This window comes from Armigeres subalbatus, chromosome 1 (assembly GCF_024139115.2).
Source record: "Armigeres subalbatus isolate Guangzhou_Male chromosome 1, GZ_Asu_2, whole genome shotgun sequence".
Taxonomy (NCBI): domain Eukaryota; kingdom Metazoa; phylum Arthropoda; class Insecta; order Diptera; family Culicidae; genus Armigeres; species Armigeres subalbatus.
This window is the reverse complement of record NC_085139.1, coordinates 264,248,824-264,272,107: the sequence shown is the minus strand read 5'-3', so window position 1 is coordinate 264,272,107 and position 23,284 is coordinate 264,248,824. Positions and strand designations below refer to the sequence as shown.

General features: G+C 42.0%; 1 protein-coding gene across 1 annotated transcript in view; it reads right to left on the bottom strand.

Moving 5' to 3' along the window:
* Positions 1-369: 369 nt before the first annotated feature.
* LOC134207272 (surfeit locus protein 4 homolog) overlaps positions 370-23,284 on the bottom strand; it is a 29,562-nt gene continuing 6,647 nt past the window's right edge. The window contains exons 3-4 of the mRNA XM_062682997.1: positions 2,048-2,311; positions 370-1,984 (exon numbers count right to left, since the gene is read on the bottom strand). Coding sequence (XP_062538981.1) covers positions 1,487-1,984; positions 2,048-2,311 — 762 coding nt within the window. The 3' untranslated portion in view covers positions 370-1,486. The remainder of the gene's footprint in view (positions 1,985-2,047; positions 2,312-23,284) is intronic.

The window sequence follows — 23,284 nt, the reverse complement described above, 5'->3', positions numbered from 1 at the left end:
CTTCTCTATCTTCTTCCAGGTTCCATTGTTTTCTCTCGCGATATCAAAACTCAGTTTATTCTTACATCAAAAGGACTCTAGGATGACATTGCGCACCTCGACTCGAAACGAGCAAACCATGTAAATGGTCGTACGAAAATGCTGTCGAATCGAGATGCGCAATGAGGCACCTGTTTCTATTTTCGGTTGATTCATTTCAAAGAACGTAGGCGAACATGGTTTCTAGTGAAATGTTTCGGACTGCATAGTGCAATGTCATTTAATAATCGATTGGTTGAACCCAGAGTGTATGTAATTACATACACTCTGGTTAAACCTCCCTTATTTTTTTTATGAATTGGAAAAAATTATAGCAAATGAAATAACCAATTAACGATTCCAAATGTTGTGACATTGACATAAAAGATTTATTGGCTTCATCATTGTCTGATTTTTATGTAGGTATATACAACATATCTAAACGGAATACTCAAGCAGAAATATATGTTCAAATTATTTGCAATGTTTAACTAATATGCCTATTAATAATATTTGTGCTCATTCTACGCCTCGGATGACAGGAGACGTGTCGATTTCATTTTTTCACCCATAACTACAATGGGAGGCTTTGACAATTTTCACATCATTCGAAATGTCTCCTATCGCCCAAAACGTAGAATAAGCCTAGCTTTATATTAAAGTAACTTGCAAATTCCCAACGCTCACGAGTCACCCCGCTCTTGTCGACTCGCATCGCAGTACGAAAATGGATGGACAGATGGAAAGGAATTAAATTCTCGCAGTAAAGATTGCAAAACTCCGTTTTACAAACCGAGTTTCCACACAAGGATAAAGGCAAAGGCAAAAGAAACTCAATGAAAACTTAGACACAGAGAGCCGGGTTCGGTTTTGTATAAGGTAAAAATCTAATCAGTTTGTGGCTTTATTTAGATAATATACTTTCTTCCCTTTTTTAATAGTTAGTCGGTTTGTTCAATGCGCAATTTTCTCTTAACGGAACAAACAGAAAAAATGCTTCCTTCTTCCATAGTATCTCTAATACAAAATTACAGGAAAAAACGGGAAAATCAACGTGTTTAAGTCCGGAAATATTCTGAAGTCTTGGTCCTGGCGGCGCGCTTCAAAGCTTTCTCTTATTCGATGGAAGTGTCACTTCGTCTTCGGTTCTTCTTCTTCTCTATCACATGTCGATAGTTTTCTCGTTTTGCTGGCGTCTGTATCCTTTTCCCTATATGAATTTCGTTCGACGAATGTGTTCATGTGTGATGGATCGACACAATTTTAATAAAAATATCCTTTATATATTAAAAATTCCTACAAATCAAAAAATATGTTTCGCTCGCGCTATTACTCGCTCGATCTTTCTTGCTGTGTTTCAGCTTGCTCTCTATCGCTCTGTCTCTCACACGAATGACGGAACGAATATCAATTATTTGCCATGCACGGAGGTGGTGGGGAATGGATGGATGGACAGATCCTTGCGCCTTTACCACTTCTTTTTGTGTTCGTCCATCGAGACACCACCCGGTCCAAGAGAAACGATCATGAGCAGTCCGCCGATCACAGACAACGTCTGGAAGAAGTCGTACTTCAAAAAGTCCCGCAGAGGTTTGTACGTCGGAATGGACCACCATGCGTTGTGGTAGAGATTGAGCACAGTCAATAGCGCCACCAGGATCAGGGCAGAAAGTTTCGTCTTGTAGCCGATCACCACCAGGACCATCAGGATGGAACCGAGGATGTCCTGGAGGACCTGCAGAAAGCTCAACTCGAACCGGATCAGGGTGATGAACATGAACGCGAGCAGAATCCGGCCGGCAAGCTGCATGAAGTTCTTCGGTTTGTTCTCGCCGAGCGAGGGCACGCCGGCAAACAGGCTGCGGGCTTCTCCGCGGGACTCGGCCAACACCAGAAGCAGGGCGCCGATCAGAGCCAGATTTCGCAGCAGGAACTGAATGTCCCACAGGATGGAGTAGGCGACGGTCTGCAACGAAAAAGGGAAATTTAATTTAGGTGCGTACTTGTGAAAGTCTTACTACACCCTTACCTGTAGAACGACGATGAAGAACAGCACTCCGCAAGCGATGGTCACCTTTAGCCGGCCAAGCACCATCACGCAGCCACCAACCTGTCCTATCAAATTGACGAGCACGAATACCGTGGCAAGGAACTTGCCGCAGCCCCAACTCATGTCCATGTATTCACGCTGCTCGTTCCATTGGACCCACATCCGGATGCCATCCTCCAGGAAGGTTGCGATGAGACAAAGTCGTGCCACATGTGGGAGGATGTGCTTACCCTTTCGGATGACCTGTCGAAAAGAAAATTCAATTCTGTGAGTATGTACATATATTAACGAATCCAGCAACACTGATTTGGGATTATGCAAAATAATACAAAGAGAGTCGAGTGCGAAATGACGTAAGAGCATCGAACCGGTTCATAAACGTGTCTGGTGCGAGACAATTTGATACACGCGTGCCGAGCACGTTGTCAGTAGACTCTGTTTAGGCGATTAAGCGATAATAAATTCACCTTTGATGGGAGTGACGTAGCAAGATGCTTATCATCGAAACCTTATCGTTTTGTCTTTATTAAAACGTGGATCATTATCGGAAACATATGTATGACCATAATTGTCGAATGGCACGGCATAGCTTACGTTGTACAATGAGTTGAATTGAAGGTTTTGTTATCAGCAGATTAATAACAATAACTGATTGTATACACATGAAGGGGAGGGCTTGCTTTTTTTGTACGGACAAAGAGAATTCACAATCCAAATAAACGAGCGTCTTAAAAAAATCACAATCAGAGACGTGTACATCACAATCTTTGGTAATAGCGCCTTAGTATGTTTTTGGTACCCTATTTAGGGACCAAACATTAATTACTTCAAGCCTTAGGATCCCTAAGTTAGGGGGTTTGCAATTCCTTTATGCTCCGTTCAAAAATAATATTGTTGGTGATAGTTGGTTATGCACCGGTTGGATATCGGCTTTGAGATCAAACCAGTCAAAAGATCATCGCGATAAAGGTAGGATTTTGTTGAATTTCAAATTGTTCATTATTAGTTATTATCATTTACTTGGGTTTTGTTATAAGACGTTTTTCTCACGCGCTCTTTATGCACTCTGAAAAATCTTCACGTCATATTTACCTGAAAACAAATGTGGTTCTCATCCACCATACTTTTCACGTAAGAGTGACCTGAATGACAAGTAACCTGAACAAATTTTAGTTCCCTTGAGTTACGTGATTTATCCGGTGACTCTGACTGGATCTTCCAGTACTAATGACGTGAAGCTTGAAAGTAGTTACGTGTTTGATCAGGTGAACCTGACGTGATTTGGTCGTACTGGTTACGTGAAATTTTAGTGAAAGCTACAAGACAGCAGGTAACCACTACATGTTTTGAAATGTATTGAAATATAGTGATTTTGGAATGAATGCAAACATGAACTGGGACATCCTATAAAAGGGAATCTTTTTCACGTTGTTGATGCATTGATACATTGAAATGCCGTCATTTGGTCATTGCGCTTTGGAGTTATTGTAAAAATACTGTTGAAGAAAAAACAAAGTTATCGGCGGATGTTGAGATTTGTTGAGAAATGATGTCAATGAGAATCGCTGAGAATTATAAAACCAGTTTTTTGCTCGAAAATTGCTAATATTGCCGCTGTTAATTAACCAAAAAGTAGTGGAAACTAGACTACAAATTTTATACTAACGCGACCGGAAAACTGTAGCTCTAGACTTCCAAGCAGCTTCCTTTACTTTCACATCATTTTTCAACGATTCTAATAAATTTTATCCAACCTCCGTTGATTTTTTCCAAGGAGGAAAAATGCAGAAAATATCACTTACCTCCGCGAAGCCTCATTATGTTTAGGTTATGTATCATTCATTCTTGTTTACAATGCAGGTCTTCCGCAAATGCCGAAGCTGCAATCACACTAACACAATCTCACTTAAATTGTTTACGTGGGTATACAGTCATATTCACCAAGATTTTTAGTAAAAGTTACGTGAATTTCAGGTGAGCATTACTAACGTCACGTAACAATCGTCGTTTGTTCAAGACAGACGAGTTACGTGATTTTTCACGTGAATATGACGTGATGATTTTTAGAGTGTGGAGATTCTTTTTCGCGAACATGACAACGTAGCTGCAGAAAGCCGAGTACAAGTACAAACCGATGTTTAATGAATACTCAACTCACTAATGTAACATGTTCTATTACAGTTAGTACGCAAATCATGACCAATCATTACACTATGGTTCAGGATGCAGATTTACGCGGAAAAATGCATTTTACACCAAAACTTTATTTTTTAGAAAAAAAATCTGTTGTTCTTCTGTTGTTTCATTTTGTTATTTTTCACGGGTGTCACCTTCTGAAGACTTTTGGAGCATTTCAAAACGCGTGTTTTGCTATAAGAATGTCGTCTGTATCTTCTTCCGTCGTCGAGTTATATCAATTTATTTATGAAAAACTTGATTTTAGTAAAATTGATAAAACTTGAGAAACAAAATAACATTTTCCCAATTTTTTGATATAATAAGGAATATGAATTTCTCTTTTAAATGCCGTGTAAATATACTTTTTTGGTCTGCCCTAACCGGAGATATCAACTTATGAAAAAAATGTATTATTGACAGAAAAGCGATTATAACTTTCGATCGGAGAAAGCTATTGAGCATATTTACCTATCAAAAGTTGCTTTTTTTTTAGCTCTAAAAGTCACCTGAAGATGACTTTTTCGAGAAATCTAAAACAAAAAAAGTGGATGATCATCGAGGCCGTTGGGGTAGAAGTCACCACTTCCGTCGGAGTAATCACCCTCATCGTGGCCTACCGCCCAACTCAAGCCAAGGAGATGGATAACGTATCGCAGCCGATCTTCTATCAAGAACTCAGCTCGGATCACTAGCCGGTGGTAGCCGAAATCGGTTCCTCGGTCAATCGTCACTAACTCTCCAGAAAGAACTACCATCGAGAGGAAAGAACTACCATTTCCAGAATAAACTACCATCGAGAGGCAGCGGTTCCAGCAGTGCGTTGACACCACCATCCGCGCTCTCCCAGACTGGGCTCAGCAGTTCTGGAAGTTGACCAAAATTCTAAAATCCAAGCCTCGACCCATTCCCCCCTTGAACCCAGTAGAGAGCATTAGCTCTAAGGATCGCTTGATAACTCCTGTAGAGAAGGTCGCCAAAATCTTGGACAGAACATCATCAGTACACACGAAGTAGTCGTGAACGAGCATGCTAACAACATCCATCATATTCCCAACGACTTGTAGGAGGAGTTGGAGATCTTCTTCTTCTTCTTCTTATTGGCATTACATCCCCTCACTGGGACAGAGCCGCCTCGCAGCTTAGTGTTCATTAAGCACTTCCACAGTTATTAACTGCGAGGTTTCTAAGCCAAGTTACCATTTCTGCATTCGTATATCATGAGGCTAACACGATGATACTTTTATTTTAATTTATTTTAATTTCCAATCTGAAAATTGCCTAGACCGGCACCGGGAATCGAACCCAGCCACCCTCAGCATGGTCTTGCTTTGTAGCCGCGCGTCTTACCGCACGGCTAAGGAGGGCCCCCTCCTTCAGGGAGATCACAGCTGGCGAATTGACGGCCTTTATCAAATCATCAAAAACATGAAGGCCCAGGCTTCGACAGCATCCTGAATCTTGAGCTCAAACATATGAGAACGGAGCCTTCGTGCATCTTTCGCTGCTCTTTAATCAATGTCTCCGTCTAAGCTACTTCCCATCGTCCTGGAGGTCAGCCAAAGTCATCGCCACCCGGAAGCCTGGGAAGGATCCTTCCTCTCCGAAAAGTTATCACCCCTTCAGCCTTCTTTCAGGGTTATCCAAGCTGTTTGAAAAGGCGATCCAAAGCCTTGAGTTACTTGAGTCGGCCGAACACCACAACATCTTGTTCGAAAGACAGTTTGGTTTTCGACGCGGTCGATCAACCGTACACCAACTGACCCGAGTTACCAACGTCCTCAGACGGAACAAGTCTGTCTCTAGAACATCCGCCATGGCCTTACTCGATGTCGAGAAGGCATTCAACAATGTCCTTCTTTACGGCTTGGCTTGACCCTCGACAGCAAGCTTATTTTTCGGCAACGGTTGACAAGGCGGAGACGAAGTGAAACGTTTTGTTGAAACTACAATTATAAAGTACAGTTTTGTTGATTTCCGACCTTCGGAACTTTCTGAGAAAGCTTTTCGGTGTTTCGTTTGGAACACCATCTTATGCCTAAAGAGTTGTCTTACACTCTTGAAAAACTCCGCATAATTAAAGTTACGCCGTGCCGGTGGTGGATGCCACGGCTGAGGCTTCTAAAAAAGCAAAAATGAAAAAGCTTATGGCGCAGCTATGAATGAGCTGTTTATGGCCATTGAGGCTATGGCTCACGTGATCGAGTGCAAATATGCTAAGGACATCACTGACCAACTCAAACATATAGAGGTAGCGTATAACTTTTGGTACCTATGGCTATCGACACCCCAAGGCATGGCAGAGGTGAGTAGAGTGAGCATCCAAGTCAGCCTCGCGTGGCATGTCAGAAGTGAGAACCTAAGTAAGTCCCACATGGTGTGTCAGAGCGTGTGTCAGGAGGAGTGGCAGGGTGTGCTAGAGTGAGCACCCAATTAAGTCTCAGATTTGTGTGCAAGAGCGTGAATCAAGTGGTAGGGTGATTACCAAAGTTAGACTCACATGGTATGTCAGTGATGAGCATCCAAGTAAGTCTCATATGGTGCGTCAGAAAGAGTGTAAGGGTGTGTCAGAGGGTGTGCTAGAGAGAGCACCCAAGTAAGGCTAATATGGGATGAGTGCCTGTGTGAGCGTGAATGATCGAGTACATTAAGTCCCCAGAAGTAATGCAGGGAGGCAGTTCCTGGGGGAACCAGGGTATTATTAGTGAGGGTAACTCAAGTAACCTTCCGGGCCGGACTCAAACATTGTCAAAAATAACTATTTTTCCCACGTTTTTCAATCAAAACCCGAATGTGACACTTATGCCGCGAAATTCACTGACCTTGCGAAAAATGTACGCATATTCGTCACACTGTAAACTGAGAATAGAGGTAATAAACTATAGAGGACGATTGTCGCTGCGGTTCCCTTTGTTATCGTCCCAAACATGTTGGGTACCTATCTGTCAAAACGTTCTGATTTTTCCTTTGTTGACATTTAGTGCCATATCCTCGCCAGCAAAAGATGTTTCGCCAGTGACGACAGCGACAATCTTCCTCTATAGTTTATTACCTCTATTAAACTGAGAGATAGTTGTTGTTTGTTAATTTGTTTTTACATTTCCCGAGCGACGATTGTATTTCTTTGGTGTGATTTTTTGCTGTCGGTAGAAGTGGAACCGGAAATGGAATATCCAATACAATCCAGTGGCTGGAATCGGAAAAGAACTTCCTCGGGTTCGATTTAAAAAATGACACAGGTGATCGTGTTTTATTTTTGGAGCCGGCAAACGTTCCATTACCGGCCCCAGTGGTTGACCAACCGATTCTTGACGGCAGTGGCGTAGTTTCCTTGCCCTGGACAAGGACATGCACAACATCCTCAACGTCCAAAGGAATCACGACTGTCTTATCGAGATGATGGTGACAAAGTGCTACCATGTGAAAAAGTTTTTTCTGTGGATTTGCAAAAAGTTATTAATTATTTATAGATTATATTCTAGGTCATACGGCTTCCACGGTTGGATAGGTTCAAGAGCATTAGCGTAAAGGCTGCTGGTCTTTAATGAGCCTGTTGGCCCCTACATACGAGAATTCCCATTGTCTGCATGCATTTGGTCCGAGACAGTTAATGGTCGTACAGCCAACGCACTCTTTAGCTGTTTTTTCAAAGTTATTATGAAGTACGCTGACCTGAAAACAATTATCTTTTGGTTGGATAATTGTTGTTCGCAAAATAAGAACTGGTATTAATCCTATCACATTACTCTACTGATAAACAATAATGAAATTCAGGTCAAGCGCATACTGTTGGAGAACTTTCAATCGGGACATACGATAATGACCGATGACTCTTTTCATTGTTGTTTGATTCCAAAATGCGCCATGAACATGTCGTCAGTTATGAAAACTTCAAGTCTGTGGTTGGCAATGCAAAGAACAATGTTGACGCACTTGATATGCAAGCTACTGACTTCTTCAAAGCTCACCGTTTTGGAGTATACGATAAACCACTGCAAGCCACACCTGTGTCTGGATTCCATGCAAATAGTGGAGTTTAAAAAAGGCCGTTATGAACTTGGATACGCAAACAATATCATCAGTAAAGACCTTAAATACTGCAATACTGTTTTCCAAGAAGTAATTTAGGTTGGTTGTAAAGAATTCATCCTTTGATACAAATGTACGTTGGCAGAATGCTCCTCTAGGAATTGAAGAAGAAAAGAAAACTTCTCTAATACAAGTGGTTCAACCTGTTGTTACCGAAAAGGAAAAATTGTTTTTCATTGATCTTGGGACGAAGCTAAAAGCTTCTGATTAATCTCGTTTCATACTTTGAATAAATTTTAGCGCCATAACATGTCACAATAATTATGAGTTTTACAAAAAAACGGGTTTGCTAAAGGGTTCCTCTTTATCACTTTTTTACAGGCCTTAAAAATTTAAATTATGTCACAGTTTCATATCGTCTTCTCCCAAGAGGCCGTTCACGTTATACTTGGAGAGGTTCTAGACAATATAATACCTCCCCTATTCTTTCATGGACAACCCTTCATATAAATTCTGAAAGTAGGGAAAGACCTTGCATGCTTACCAGCCACCCTTCTAAACTATCCACGTGGATTGTAGATGACCCTAAAAGCATGGTATATTTTATGGACGGTCCTCAGGACACATCACGCAGTGCTATGTGTCTTTTTGTGTGATTGTTATATCTCTTTTTTTTAGTGTGACAAATATGCGTCCATTTATCCCGGTGTGACAAGTATGCGTCCATTTGTTCGAATGTGACAAATTGACTTCAGATTTTTTTCGAGTTTTCTAGAATAAAACCTCTGTTTTGACAAAATATTTCGAAAATACGTATCAAATTATGACGTTGAGCATCAAAACCTCAAAAATGTTAAAATGTAACATGTGACATTTATGCGTCCAACGGCAGAGGTGTCTGTATGCAGATTTGCCTTCATCCCTCTATAAAAAAAGAAAAAAAAATTATACAAGAGTTAGAAAGTGCTACATGCCAGCTCTATTGCAGCTCCAGCGACCCAATTTAAACTGCCTGGTATTTCATGACCAATCCGATGTCACCTTTGCTTACAATAATCCCCGCCTATTTACTCTACCATTATCTATTGGATAATGGATCCATAAGCAAACTTCAGGATTCTTAAAAATCCAGCGCGTAACGTCGTTCGGGGTGACATTGGGCCTAGGGGGTAAGATTGGGCCAAAAACGAAAAATGTTTCAACTCCTAATATCTCAGAAACTGTTACGAATTTTGATGAAAACTTCAAACGGTTCGAAATTATATTAATATTTACGTCTAGGAAATCATGAAACAAATTCCAAGAACTAATTGTGCTCGTACGATAATGCTTGGAATTTGAATGAAAAACTATTGAGCGAATGAACCCGTATTAAAATAGTGTCAGTAATGCCCCACAAATCTATTATATAACTAGTTTTTAGATCGATATGTATCCATTGTTGTCATGTTACGATAATCTGTTGTTGTTTTATCGAATTTTATTAATATTTATATAATGGTTCTGGTTTTTCGTAGCAACGAGCAATGCACGCAAAAAAGGGGTGAGATTGGGCCAAGCCTTCAGTTGATTTGCCTTACACAGTTGGTAACCCAAGTAACATTTCAAGTTTTATTCCGCTCTAGAAATGGTTTTCAAGATCGTATTACAAGAACTGTCAATAAAGCCCATTACTACAGGATTACCTTCTGATGCCCACTATAAGAGTAAGATATGTCCAAGTGGCCCTCTCTAGATTACCACTATAAACCGTAGAGCTGCTAACAAGACCAGTCGGCATTTGACGTTTGAAGCTTTTCGAACAGATTTATTAGAGGTTTATTGATAGCAATAAGATCGCCAATAAATCTGAGCAACTAGCCATGGTGACTGCTGTCATAAATCCGCTATAAGAATTAAATAAATCTAACAAGCATGAAAATTGTTACTTGGGAAGAGCCGTAATGTAGGCAATTATTTTGAATGCACGATTAAATCGTTTCTTCGTCACCGCTGAACTATTTCATTTGGCCCAATGTCACCCCCTGTGCGGGGTGAGAATGGGCCAATTTTGAACAACATATAACTTTGAAGTATTTCCATAATTCATTATTTTTTCCCCACACAGCGATAAATTTATTATTCAAGCTTGTACTAAACTAATTAAAACTTGATTCCAATGTTAACTACTAGAGCTTTGTAACATTTACTTGGAGCATACCACATTTTGGCCCAATGACACCCCCGTTGGCGGTATTTAATAGACTAACGCAAAATGAACTCCTCCAAGAAATTATGACGTTTGAGCGGGTCGCATAATGAACGCAAAATGAACTTTTGTTCGAGAAGACGACCCGCTCAAATGTCAAAATCCATCGGGTGAGTGAATTTCATGAACTCCTGCACAGGTCTATATTATTCAGTATCCAGCTTTTGATTATAGAATCAGATCAACTATGGTAGTGTTTTTGACACTAGCCGTGTATAGGGTGACCATATGAAAATTTTCCAAAGGAGGACAATTCCTTCAAATCGTGCCAGAAAGGACATGTGGTTGAAAAAGGAGGACATGTGAAAAAAATACCAAACCGAATATTTCCTGTATTTGATATTAAATTGACTGATTTTTCGGGGCGTCGACAAATACGACATACAAATTTATTAAAATAAAAAAAGAAATAACGCTTTCACCATCTTTATAGTGAGATTCTATTAAACAAGCTTCAACCTATCTGAATAATGGTACACAAATGTTTGGTGTATCAATATGCTGGCAGCGATGCACAGAATTTTAGCAATAAAATCTGAAATATTCAAATTTTTCGAATGACTTAACCATCGCATACATCGCAACGTTGAGCAATAGACAACTGATTGCATATTACTTAAGACACCCAAAAGACCAGCGGAGATTATTCCTTGAATACCAACAAGTTCATGGCATGCGAATGCATCTAGACGGCGTACACCATGACCACGATGCTTTCAATAGTTGTTCGTAGAAATTCAAAAATGTTTTCAGGCTGGATACAACTACGAAGATTTTCATGACGATTCATTTTCACCCGTTTTTGCAATGGGGTCATAATTTTGAGTCCCATATTTCCTCCAACACATTTTATCAAACTCTTTTAGTGGAATGTCTTTACCTGTTATGGGACCACGTTGCGGTGGAATTAAATGGAATAGTACTAAACTCGACTCATGACAGGTGACTATTTTTAGATTTCTTTAAATTTAGTTTTAGGACACGTACCATGTGCTACGATCGCAGCACAGCTTGAGAAGCATTTGAATCATTTTATTCACAATTTCGTGAAATTATCAAACTCTTATTTCATAATCATTTGTCAACATCTTCTAATACACTCCACTAATGTTTGGTATTAGGGTAAATGATATATTTTGGACATGTACATATTTTGGACAAGCTTGAGCTTCTTCGATCAATTTTAGATAATGTGTAGGAAATTTTTTATCGAAAGTATGATCATTGCATACTTTTACCTCAACTCTAGCAGCTCCTGATGAGAATTCACAAATCAACTATTATTTATCTTTAAAATTATCTAAAATGTAAAGCTATCTACCAAAGTGCCTGCTGGACGCCAGTATGCAGGAGAACATGCATTATAGGACTCTTCGTAACATGCACCTGAAACACGTTTAAATTGGTTCAAACGGCAATCTTGAGGTCCTGCGGCCAAAGTTTGATTGTAATTGAGATACTAACATATTCCAATCGCTTAACATGAACTTAAGACGGATGAAAAAGGAGTGACCAAAATGAAGTTATGTTTTTATTCATCAGACATTTATTGGTCACCCCATGTACAGTACATGGATGAACCATTAATTGCCAACTTTCAGGCTGTTTTCAATGATATCGATAAGATTGCGAAATAATGTTAATTTCTGGTTTAATCTATGTCAGTTAAGCAAATAAATGCATTTAAATGAATGTGGATACGTGTAGGTAAGTCATACCATTGAGATCTGTAGGTGGCCATTTTTAAATTAGGAGAAAATGACTCTGTCCAAAATATATGCATTTTCCATGTCGAAATTATATATTTGATGTCCAAAAAGAAAAAATTACAGTTCGCAATATATCACAGTTTACACCTAGTAAAAGTAATTTACTCAAAAATTGGGCAATGGAGACACAAGACTAATCATAGCTTATGAATTTGGATGAACCTAGTGGTTTACAATTATTTTATACTATTCAATCTCGATATATTTTCTAATGAATGTCCTGCGCTTGTCCAAGATACATCATTTACCCTAACATTGATTTTAATCGAAAACTAGATGGAAAGGGTTCCAAGTTGGAAACGAATTAAACGCAAATGTATATTTACAACCGAAATTAATGTCTAGCATGTCAATTGTTTCCTCAAAATGTACAAAAAGGAGGACATCCGATTCAGCTCAAAAGGAGGACATCCGATTTTTATCGAAAAAGGAGGACATGACATTTCTCACCAACACGAACGCACGGTTGTGGTTGCAAACAATCCCATTTGATTTTGCCGTGACAGCTGCTCGTGGTTGCAAACAAACTGAGTAAAAGTGTGAGTGAAATGTGCGTGTGCGTACACGCTCGCAGAAAGCCTAATTGGAAGCATTGATTGTCAAAACTGTCCAGGTTTCAAGCAAAGTTAATGGTGGATTGTATTGAAAATCATTAATTTTTCTTCTATTTCAGGCAAAATTAGGCAAACAAGCTTTTTCTTTTTAATGACGCGTATAATTTACTGCATGACGGACTAGTAAACTCGTTTAAAAACCTGGCCGCCCACATAGATAAGCTAAATACTTAATGTCCTAGTAATTTTACTTATATCATGGATTTTCTCTCTCCCGAATGTTAATGGAGTTAAATCTCATGATAAATAATATATCCGAGATGGAACATGTTGGCTACCAAGCTGTCAAATCGTATGGATTTTCCTTTGACATTTAGCTCCCCTATCCTCGCCAGCAAAAGATGTTCCGGACAGCGACAATCTATATCTGGTAACTAAAATATCTTTTCTGTGAATCAATCGTTTTTGATACCAGGTTAAAAAGCAAACTTTATAGCCCTTTCCGCACACAATACGACTCGGATTACAATGTTCGTTTGAAAAGTCTAGCTATTCTAGTCTAGTATCTGGACCGACAACAAAACATACGCGTTCAAGTCGTAAAGCTTTGGAATCCAACCAGGGTAGCCATAGTTTTCGGATGCTTTAGTAATCTATACTTCGACTCAAGGTACCAGCTGGAAACGATTTCCATTTCTTCTGAATATGCACAATTTATACGCGAAGATTAGCATCTCATTTCGCCTTGATTATCTCTCCAGAAAGCTTCGCTTTTAAGCTTGATCTGATCTAAGCGTCGAACCCCTACCTTTAAGAATTGCGGATTTACAATAAAAGCTTTCATCGCACGCAATACTATTTTGTCTGTCCTGGCCAACGATCTTTTCTTGGCTGATCCATACCCATATCCCTACTCAACATCATCTATTATAATTGGTTCACAAATAAAAACAATTATTGAAATGTAAATTGTTGAGTTTCGTGCCAATTATTTTCCTACGAATTGTAGATTTTGTATCCGTAATTCCATATACATGGGTTTGATTTTCTTCCATCTTCGTTGCGCCATTTTGCCGTAAAAAGGCTAAACGGGTCCCAGAAGCAAAGAGGATGCTAAATCTAGAATATGAGTAAAGATTAAGGTGAAGCGACAAGACACTCAAATTTCCATGTAGTTGTTTCATGAAAACCATCAAACCTGGATTAGTAGTGGTCAGGGTTTGAATCCAAACGAGAATGAAAAAGTCTCTCACTTATCATCTCTGTATACGATACGATATGTAGCACACCGCGAGAAACTTTTTCGCAAGCTGTTATGATAAAGAACCGATTCGGGAGGATATACCTCATGATAAATTTCTTTTAAAAGGCTCCAAACGCGGGGAGCGCTGACTCTGATGATACATTTTAACTTGTTTTACACAGCTGTGCAGTAACCAACACGAAAGAAGCGAAAACAAAGCGAGAATCATCATTTTTCTGTGGGGGCTGCCTATCCGATTCTGTTTTTTCGCACTTGTATAAATACAAGTTTAATAAAGTTATAATGACTTGTTATGATTCGGAACAGTTTTTGCCTCTCTTTTATCGTTGTTCGTTATCTATTGCAGTGGCGTAGCCACGGGGGTGCACGCTTAAAATCAATAACTCAGAGATATGTTTGCTTCACACAAAACGGAGCTAATGCAGAACAGCACCTAAATGAGCGACAGTTACACAGCCACAAAAATAGCTCGTGTGGTTTTATTGAAGCTTGGATTTCAATATTTTCAACAGTATTTGGTTCCTCATGAAACAGGGAATCTGTACAAACATTTACATGTTGAAAAAGACCGTTATCACGACCGTACGAGGCATTTTTGTGCCTGTGTAACTGTCGCTCATCTAGGTGATGTTCTGCATTAGGTCCGTTTTGTGGGAAGCAAACACATCTCTGTGTTATTGATTTTAGGCGTGTGGTTTTGGACATAAAACCTCCCCCAGAGACACAATTTTTAGAAGAAATTTGTTTTCTCGAAAAAAAAAAATTGTCCATGAAACCAACCCCCCCTTTTGTTTCATTTTTTGTTGTGAAAACTCATATGAGAATATGTACGTTATGTGGAAGATATTGATTTGGAAAATGTATTGGAGGTAACCACTTTCCCTTCGATGGGACTCGAACCCATGACCCTACAGTACGCTAGACTGGTGCTTTAACCAACTAAGCTACGAAGGACCTCCGTCGGCCTTCGCAACCTAGCGGCTACTGAACGAGCTCGAGATTCCCAAATTGGACGCATAGGCAAATCACTCGCAATCCATTTCTCAAGCCAACACTTCCACATGTGTATAGTACACGTTCACATTAGAGGAGTGTGAGTATTTAGAATGTCTGGCACCTTGTAAGTAGCCATTCCGAACAAGTACGATCAAGTAGTCACTGCCCTATCGGTACTACAAAAAGCGGAGCTGGAAGCGATAAAAAAGATTTTCTTGGATGCAGAGGCGAAGCAGACTGGACCAGCGCCGCGCAGCAAGGGCGAAACAAGACGAAGTAAATTACTTGCTTTGAGTGTGGCAAGGTGGGATACTTGAAAAAGTCTTGCCTTGTCTTGTCTTGGGCCGGAAGAAATCTCGTGATCAGCGGCAAGCGAATGGATCCGAGGATAGGGTGGCGTTGTTGGCTCGTGAAGAAAGGGTCGTTTGTGGTACGTGTACTGCTGCTGACTCACTCTACAAATACCATCTCCAATCGTCAACAGGAAGCAAAGCTGAAAGGATGCGAAGTTCAAGACGAAAGAAGACTGGTCACGTGACCAACGTGTGATGATATATGTATATCTAGCAAAAAATAGTCCAACCATTTATTTGACGGAAGCTAAAACGCCGTACGAAATGTGGATCGGGTATGTTCCAAAGGTGAGCAATCTTAGGATTGGGTGTACTTCCTATGCACATTTATGAGGCAGAAGTGGTAGCCATATGACCACCAAGCCCATTCTGTAGGAATCTTCAACCTCAAAATCCAAAAAAGTCAATTGTTGGTGAAAATTTATAAGAAATTCATTCTGGAATTCTGATGTTATTATACTACTAATAATTGAATCAAATCAATATTTTACTTAATCAAAGCGTTTCGGAACTGATTTCGATTCGGCAGGCGTTTTGCTCCAAAACGAGTATCCTAGTATCCAAGCGTATAAGTAAGCACTGCTTAAGAGTTAAGCGAAGAGAGGAAATGCACTCTTAAGTTTTCTAATCGTCTCAAAGCTTTATATGCAAGCGTAGCAAACTGTACTTGTATGGGTCGTGGTCAGCTATAGGATTCACTTTTCGGTGGCAAAAGACAGCTTCATCACGCCTATTCCCTATCTTTTAGAAAAAAAAATCGAGAATGTAAGATTGTTTGCATGCCATCGTTATAATTTGTTGTATTTTTAGTGACGGTTCTTTAAAATAAGGCATAACAAAATAAAAAGGTGCCACGTTCCTATTATTATTATTTATTCAGACTAAGGCCGAAGTGGCCTGTGCGGTATATAAGAGTCTCCTCCATTCGGCTCGGTCCATGGCTACACGTCGCCAACCACGCAGTCTACGGAGGGTCCGCAAGTCATCTTCCACCTGATCGATCCACCTTGCCCGCTGCGCACCTCGCCTTCTTGTGCCCGTCGGATCGTTGTCGAGAACCATTTTCACCGGGTTACTGTCCGACATTCTGGCTACGTGCCCGGCCCATCGCAGTCGTCCGATTTTCACGGTGTGAACGATGGATGGTTCTCCCAACAGCTGATGCAATTCGTGGTTCATTCGCCTCCTCCAGATGGTACGCAGCACTTTCCTTTCGAAAACTCCAAGTGCGCGTTGGTCCTCCACGAGCATCGTCCAGGTCTCGTGTCCGTAGAGGACTACCGGTCTAATTAGCGTTTTATAGATTGTCAGTTTGGTACGGCGGCGAACTCTATTCGATCGGAGCGTCTTGCGGAGTCCAAAGTACGTACGATTTCCAGCCACTATGCGTCTCCGAATTTCTCTGCTGGTGTCATTTTCGGCAGTCACCAGTGAGCCCAAGTACACAAATTCTTCTACCACCTCGATTTCATCACCACCGATGCAAACTCGCGGTGGGTGGCTCACATTGTCTTCTCTTGAACCTCTTCCTATCATGTACTTCGTCTTCGACGTGTTGATGACTAGTCCGATCCGCTTAGCTTCCCTCTTCAGTCTGATGTAGGCTTCCTCCATCTTCTCAAAGTTACGTGCCATAATATCTATGTCGTCGGCGAAACCAAATAGCTGGACGGACTTATTGAAAATTGTACCACTCGTGTTAATCCCTGCTCTTCGTATTACCCTTCCAAAGCGATGTTGAATAGCAAACACGAAAGACCATCACCTTGCCGTAACCCTCTGCGGGTTTCGAAGGGACTCGAGAATGCCCCTGAAACTCGAACTACGCACATCACCCGATCCATCGTCGCCTTGATCAACCGTATCAGTTTATCCGGAAAACCGTGTTCGTGCATTAGCTGCCATAGCTGGTCCCGATCGATTGTATCATATGCGGCTTTGAAGTCGATGAATAGATGATGTGTGGGCACGTTGTATTCGCGGCATTTCTGCAGTACTTGGCGAATGGCAAACACCTGGTCCGTGGTGGAGCGTTCGCCCATAAAACCCGCCTGGTACTGCCCCACGAACTCCCTTGCAGTTGGTGCTAGTCGACGGCATAAAATTTGGGAGAGTACCTTGTAGGCGGCGTTCAGCAATGTGATTGCGCGGTAGTTGCTACAATCCAGCTTATCGCCCTTTTTGTAGATGGGACACACGACACCTTCCATCCACTCCTGCGGCAAAACTTCCTCCTCCCAAATCTTGGTAATGACCCAGTGCAGCGCTCTAGCCAGTGCCTCACCACCGTGTTTAAATAGCTCTCCTGGTAGTTGGTCAACCCCAGGGGCTTTGTTGTTCTTCAGCCGGCCAATCTCCTCCTGGATTTCCTGAAGATCCGGAGCCGGGAAAATTATGTCCTGCGCGCGTTCTCCCAGGTCCATCACCATACCGCCATCTTCGTCTGCCACATCGCCATTCAGGTGTTCTTCGTAGTGCTGCCGCCACCTTTGGATCACCTCACGCTCGTTCGTAAGAAGGTTCCCGTTTATGTCCTTACACATATCAGGCTGTGGCACGTGGCCCTTACGTGAACGGTTTAACTTCTCATAGAACTTTCGTGTGTTATTAGCGCGGTACAGTTGCTCCGTTTCTTCACGGTCTCGATCTTCCTGCTGGCGCTTTTTCCTCCGGAAAATCGAGTTTTGTCTGTTCCGCGCCTGTTTATATCGTGCCTCGTTCGCCCTCGTGCGGTGTTGCAGCAATCTCGCCCATGCTGCATTCTTCTCTTCCACTAACTGCTCACATTCGCCGTCATACCAGTCGTTTCTCTGATCCGGGGGCACCGTGCCAAGTGCAGCGGTTGCGGTGCTACCAATGGCGGATCGAATATCTCTCCAGCCATCTTCAAGAGACGCTGCGCCTAGCTGCTCTTCCGTTGGGAGTGCCACTTCCAGCTGCTGCGCGTATTCTTGGGCTAGTCTACCGTCTCGTAGCCGCCTAAGCCGCGGCGTCCGACTTCGACGCGTGTTGTACACCGTCGAGAGTTTTGAGCGCAGGCATACTGCAACGAGGTAGTGGTCGGATTCAATATTCGCACTGCGGTAAGTGCGGACGTTCGTGATGTCGGAGAAGAATTTACCGTCGATTAGAACGTGGTCGATTTGGTTTTCCGTTTCTTGGTTAGGTGATTTCCATGTCCTGTTCCATGTCCTTGTGGATATTTTTGCGGGGAAAGAAGGTGCTTCGGACTACCATTCCGCGGGAGGCTGCGAAGTTTATGCATCGTTGGCCGTTGTCATTCGATACGGTGTGCAGACTATCCGGTCCGATGACCGGTCTATACATTTCCTCCCTTCCTACCTGTGCGTTCATGTCACCGATGACGATTTTAACGTCCTGCAGTGGGCATCCATCGTATGTCTGCTCCAGCTGTGCGTAGAACGCTTCTTTCTCGTCGTCGGGTCTCCCTTCGTGTGGGCAGTGCACGTTGATGATGCTATAGTTGAAGAAACGGCCTTTAATCCTCAGCTTGCACATCCTTGCGTTGATTGGCTGCCACCCAATCACGCGTTGGCGCATCTTACCCAGCACTATGAAGCCGGTTCCCAGCTCGTTGGTGGTGCCACAGCTTTGGTAGAAGGTAGCCGCTCGATGCCCGCTTTTCCACACTTTCTGTCCTGTCCAGCAAATCTCCTGCAGCGCCACGACGTCGAAGTTGCGGGGATGTAATTCATCGTAGATCATCCTGTCGCAACCTGCGAAACCTAGCGACTTGCAATTCCATGTTCCAAGCTTCCAATCGTGATCCTTTATTCGTCGCCTAGGTCTTTGCCGATTATATCGAGTCGCATTATCTCTTATATTGTTCGTAATGATTGGTTTTCTAGGCGGCTTATTGGGCCTGCGCAAACCTCCTGTCTCGTCGGAGGGCCGTCGTGTCAGGGCTGTTTAGCGTCCCACCTAACACCAGGACTTGGGCTTGTGCGCTTTGAGCGGCACACGGTCGCTTTGGTGGGGCCTACTTGCGGATACATGCAGCTTTTTATAGAGGTTTAACAGGGCCCACTGTCAAACCCCACCACATCCTAGGCAAGCCCCACAACTCGCAGATGGCCTGGGGAGGGATCGTCAAGCCCTTGGACATAGTCCCTGCTGCCCCTGCTGCCACGTTCCTAGTTTTGATAAAACTTCTACTCAGTGAACCCAAGAGTCAATTCCCTATACATGTCGAAAAACTTGATCATATTTTCTACTGATTAATTCCTAAATAGTTAGATATTGGCGTGCCAACCAGAAGAGATCTCACATCACTATCACTGACGGAAAAGGCCTCTGCTTGTCTGCACCACAATACAAGGCTCCGAGATACGATATCCGTTGGATTACATGCATAAAATTATATGTGATTATATGTGACGCGACACTAAACAAAACGGTGCCAATGACGTAAGCCCAGTCTCTCGCAGCACGTTTAGAAAATAGTAGTTTACATTCCTTACAGAAATCATCATCACCAGTTTCTATTTAATGTACACTGGATTTTGTTTTTACACGATTTACACTTTCTCAATTTTGCACCCATCTCTTTGAATTATTTAGGAATTTTTGAAACATGTAGCAAAGATTTTGGTGGCAAATTGAAGTCAAACGATAAAAAATACTAGCGAAAGAAATCGTGTAAAAACAGAATCCTGTGTATAGTTTACCTTGGTCAACCGCTCATCGTGCTCCTCCTTATCTTTGCCTTCGGACTTCGGGCACCGGATTTCGAAATGACCTATTTTCTTACAGCGGTTGCATATTTTTTCCCTGGCTGGGCATTGAGTGTCCGTCGAAATATGACCGAAAAGTCCACACTTGAAACATTTCGCATCTGGTTGTTTGAACTTTGGTTCAAAGACCCCAGTGCGGTTTTCTTCTACTCTTGATTTCAGAGGTTTTCGTCGTTTTGCTAGGCTACCGTACACTTGTTCATGTTTTGATTCATTATTTATCATACCGAAAGGCCTCAGTTGCTTCTGCACTTCTTCCAGTGACTTGCCAATTTCCTCGATCTCGTCCACCGATCGATCCTTCTGGAGAATTTGCGCTCGCAGTTCGCCTGACAAACAGCCTTCGACTATAGTGTCTGTTAGCATGATGTTCGTGAGAATTTTGCAAACGCTTGGTTCATACTTGTCTACGCCACACTCTGTTATTTGTTGTCTAATTCGGACAACAAACTCAGCCAACCTTTCCCCTTGTCTTTGTTTCATGCGGCGTAAGTTATGACGTTCCAAGACGTCCTGTCGTCCTGGTTGAAAAAACTCATCGAACGCTTGAATGGCCACATCATAATAGGCTTTTTCCAAAGATGCGACCGCAAATTTCTCACTATTCGGTAATGATTGGAACAGTGCCTGTAGCTGTGCCCCACCTATGTGCAAAAGTTTTGCACGCTTTCGTTTTTGGTCAGTGATGTCTTCTGCGTCAAAATAGTATTTCAAGGATCGTTTCCATATTTGCCATTCCTTATGCAGTTTTGTCTTTTCAATATCATTGCATCGAAATGGTGGTATAGCTCGTAATAAATCCATCTAGAATCCGAATAAACACGATCGAAATAAAAACACATTGGATATTGACATTCATGGGATCAGTCATAATTGTTTATTAAACTACATCAAGTGCTTGATAAGAAAATTATTTTGAGCTTTTTAGTGGAATGCTTTCACCTGTCATAAGACGAGTTTATACAATCCCATTGAATTCCACCACTTAATTGTATCTTGACAGATACGTATTTCGACCTCAACAGTAAGGCCGTCTTCAGTGTCTCGTACTTGACTCGACTAGTCGAGTCGAGTCAAGTACGAGACACTGAAGACGGCCCTACTGTTGAGGTCGAAATACGTATCTGTCAAGATACAATTAAGTGGTGGAATTCAATGGGATTGTATAAACTCGTCTTATGACGGATCAAGTGCTTGTTAGGTTTGGAAATATTCATTTAATTGAATTCAGTTAGCTGATCCTTAGCCAACCAGTTCCAAATGACACGAACCCCAATCGTTTCAGCAATGCAGAGTAAGAGAGTGACTATCTCGCATACACGACAGCCGATGGTCACCTCTCAACTGGCTGAGAAGAAGAAACAGCAAATCTGATTTTGATTTAAGGTCGTTCGTTTCTTTGGTCGTTTGATGACAAGAAATTCTTTAAGTGTTGAGCAGAACTGCCAACTTTAACTTTGCGCGAATCGGTTACAGTGCAGTCAGTGGTAGATCGGCAAAGTCCCAAGACAAGATTTGGTGCATTTGGTGGAGTGCTTTGAATCGCGCACTCCAAATAATCTAAACGTTGTTTCCACCTGAATTTTCAGGTACATTTTACGTGCACACGTAACTGCAAATGCTTCAGAAAATTCAGGTGAAACTTACGTGTCCCTGTGAATTCGATCCAAAACTCCGGTAGAACTTACCTGATTTTCACGTATAATGAAAATTCTATCGACAAATCAGGTAGAGGTTACGTGAATTTCAGGTGGAAAAAATCTACGTACTTTTTCAGGTGGAAACAACGTGCAGATTTTTTTGGGTGCGGTGCACTCTTCGGGGCTAATAACCAATTAGCGAAGCAAGTTCTTCGAGTGACGGCACGGCCAGTATCGTGAACATTTGGTCCTTCGAGCCGGATCGAAGGCAAGTGATTCCCGCGGTAGTGCAATAAAAAGCAATCTGACCAAACGCGCGCGCTGGTAATTGGTGGTAGCTGCCATTCAATTGTTGGCATTTTCGATTTCTTTGTGTGGACTAATAGTGCGAGTGCGCTGGGATGCTCTACCAAGGCGCGTAAACCTCGTTCGTGTGGGAGAAGAAATTAAACAATTTGCGCACTATTTTGCAAAAGTGTCGCGCGTGGGGATAGTACCAAGGCGGGTTCTATTCGGCAGCTGTGGAAGTGATAAATCACGCAGATTGATAATTGCGACGGTATTTGGATGAACGGAATAGTAACTATCCGTTCAAGTGTTTCGATCGCGGGTGGAAGATTCAAACTTGCTATCGGCAATCTATTCGTGCGTGATTTGCGTGAACAATTTTAGGCTTGAGAGTGCACAAAGGCGAGTATTACTCTAGTGATGTGAAGAAGACCGGACATTGTTTCTGGCCATCTTGTAAACTTTCTGTGGCCATTGTGGGAAAATGATTTACCCTATTCATCCTTCGCCATCTTCACCGCTTGCTCGGTGCCATTGGATCCGTTTGGCGCAATTTCATCCAGTTGGAAGGCATCCAGTCCCCAGGATAGTCCCCGGTGGATCTGTTCCACGTTAGTTTTGCATGCAGCAACTAACCGTGATCTAGAACATAAGAAAGTGGGTAGCTTTTTCATCAATTTGCTATTGTGGCTTGGTGAGACTGCCGCGAATCGAGTGGAAACTCGTTCGTGCCCTAGATTTGCGATACTGCGTAGAAGTGAGTTCGTTCGCGACGAGAAGGAGAGATCGATTCGATTATAAATGATCCACTTCCATCGAATCTTGAACGTCGCGAAGGGTTTTTACACTGCGACGGGAAGGAGCAGATCGTTCGATTGTGTATCACTCTCTCCAATTCGGTTTCGAGTAGAAACGGTTAGTTTCGCGTCGAGAAGGATTTGATCGTTCGATTTAACTGCCGCTTCTGTTCGTTTTCGTTGCCTGTTGTTCACGATGCCTGCTAAAGAGGACAAACAGCTGGCTGGTAGCTTAGCTCAGCGCAAGTGCCTGTTAAAAGTTTTTAATGCGCTTGAGCGGTTCATCCGTGATTATGATCATGATCGCGACAGTTTGCAGTTGTGTGTGCGGATTGATTCACTGGACAAG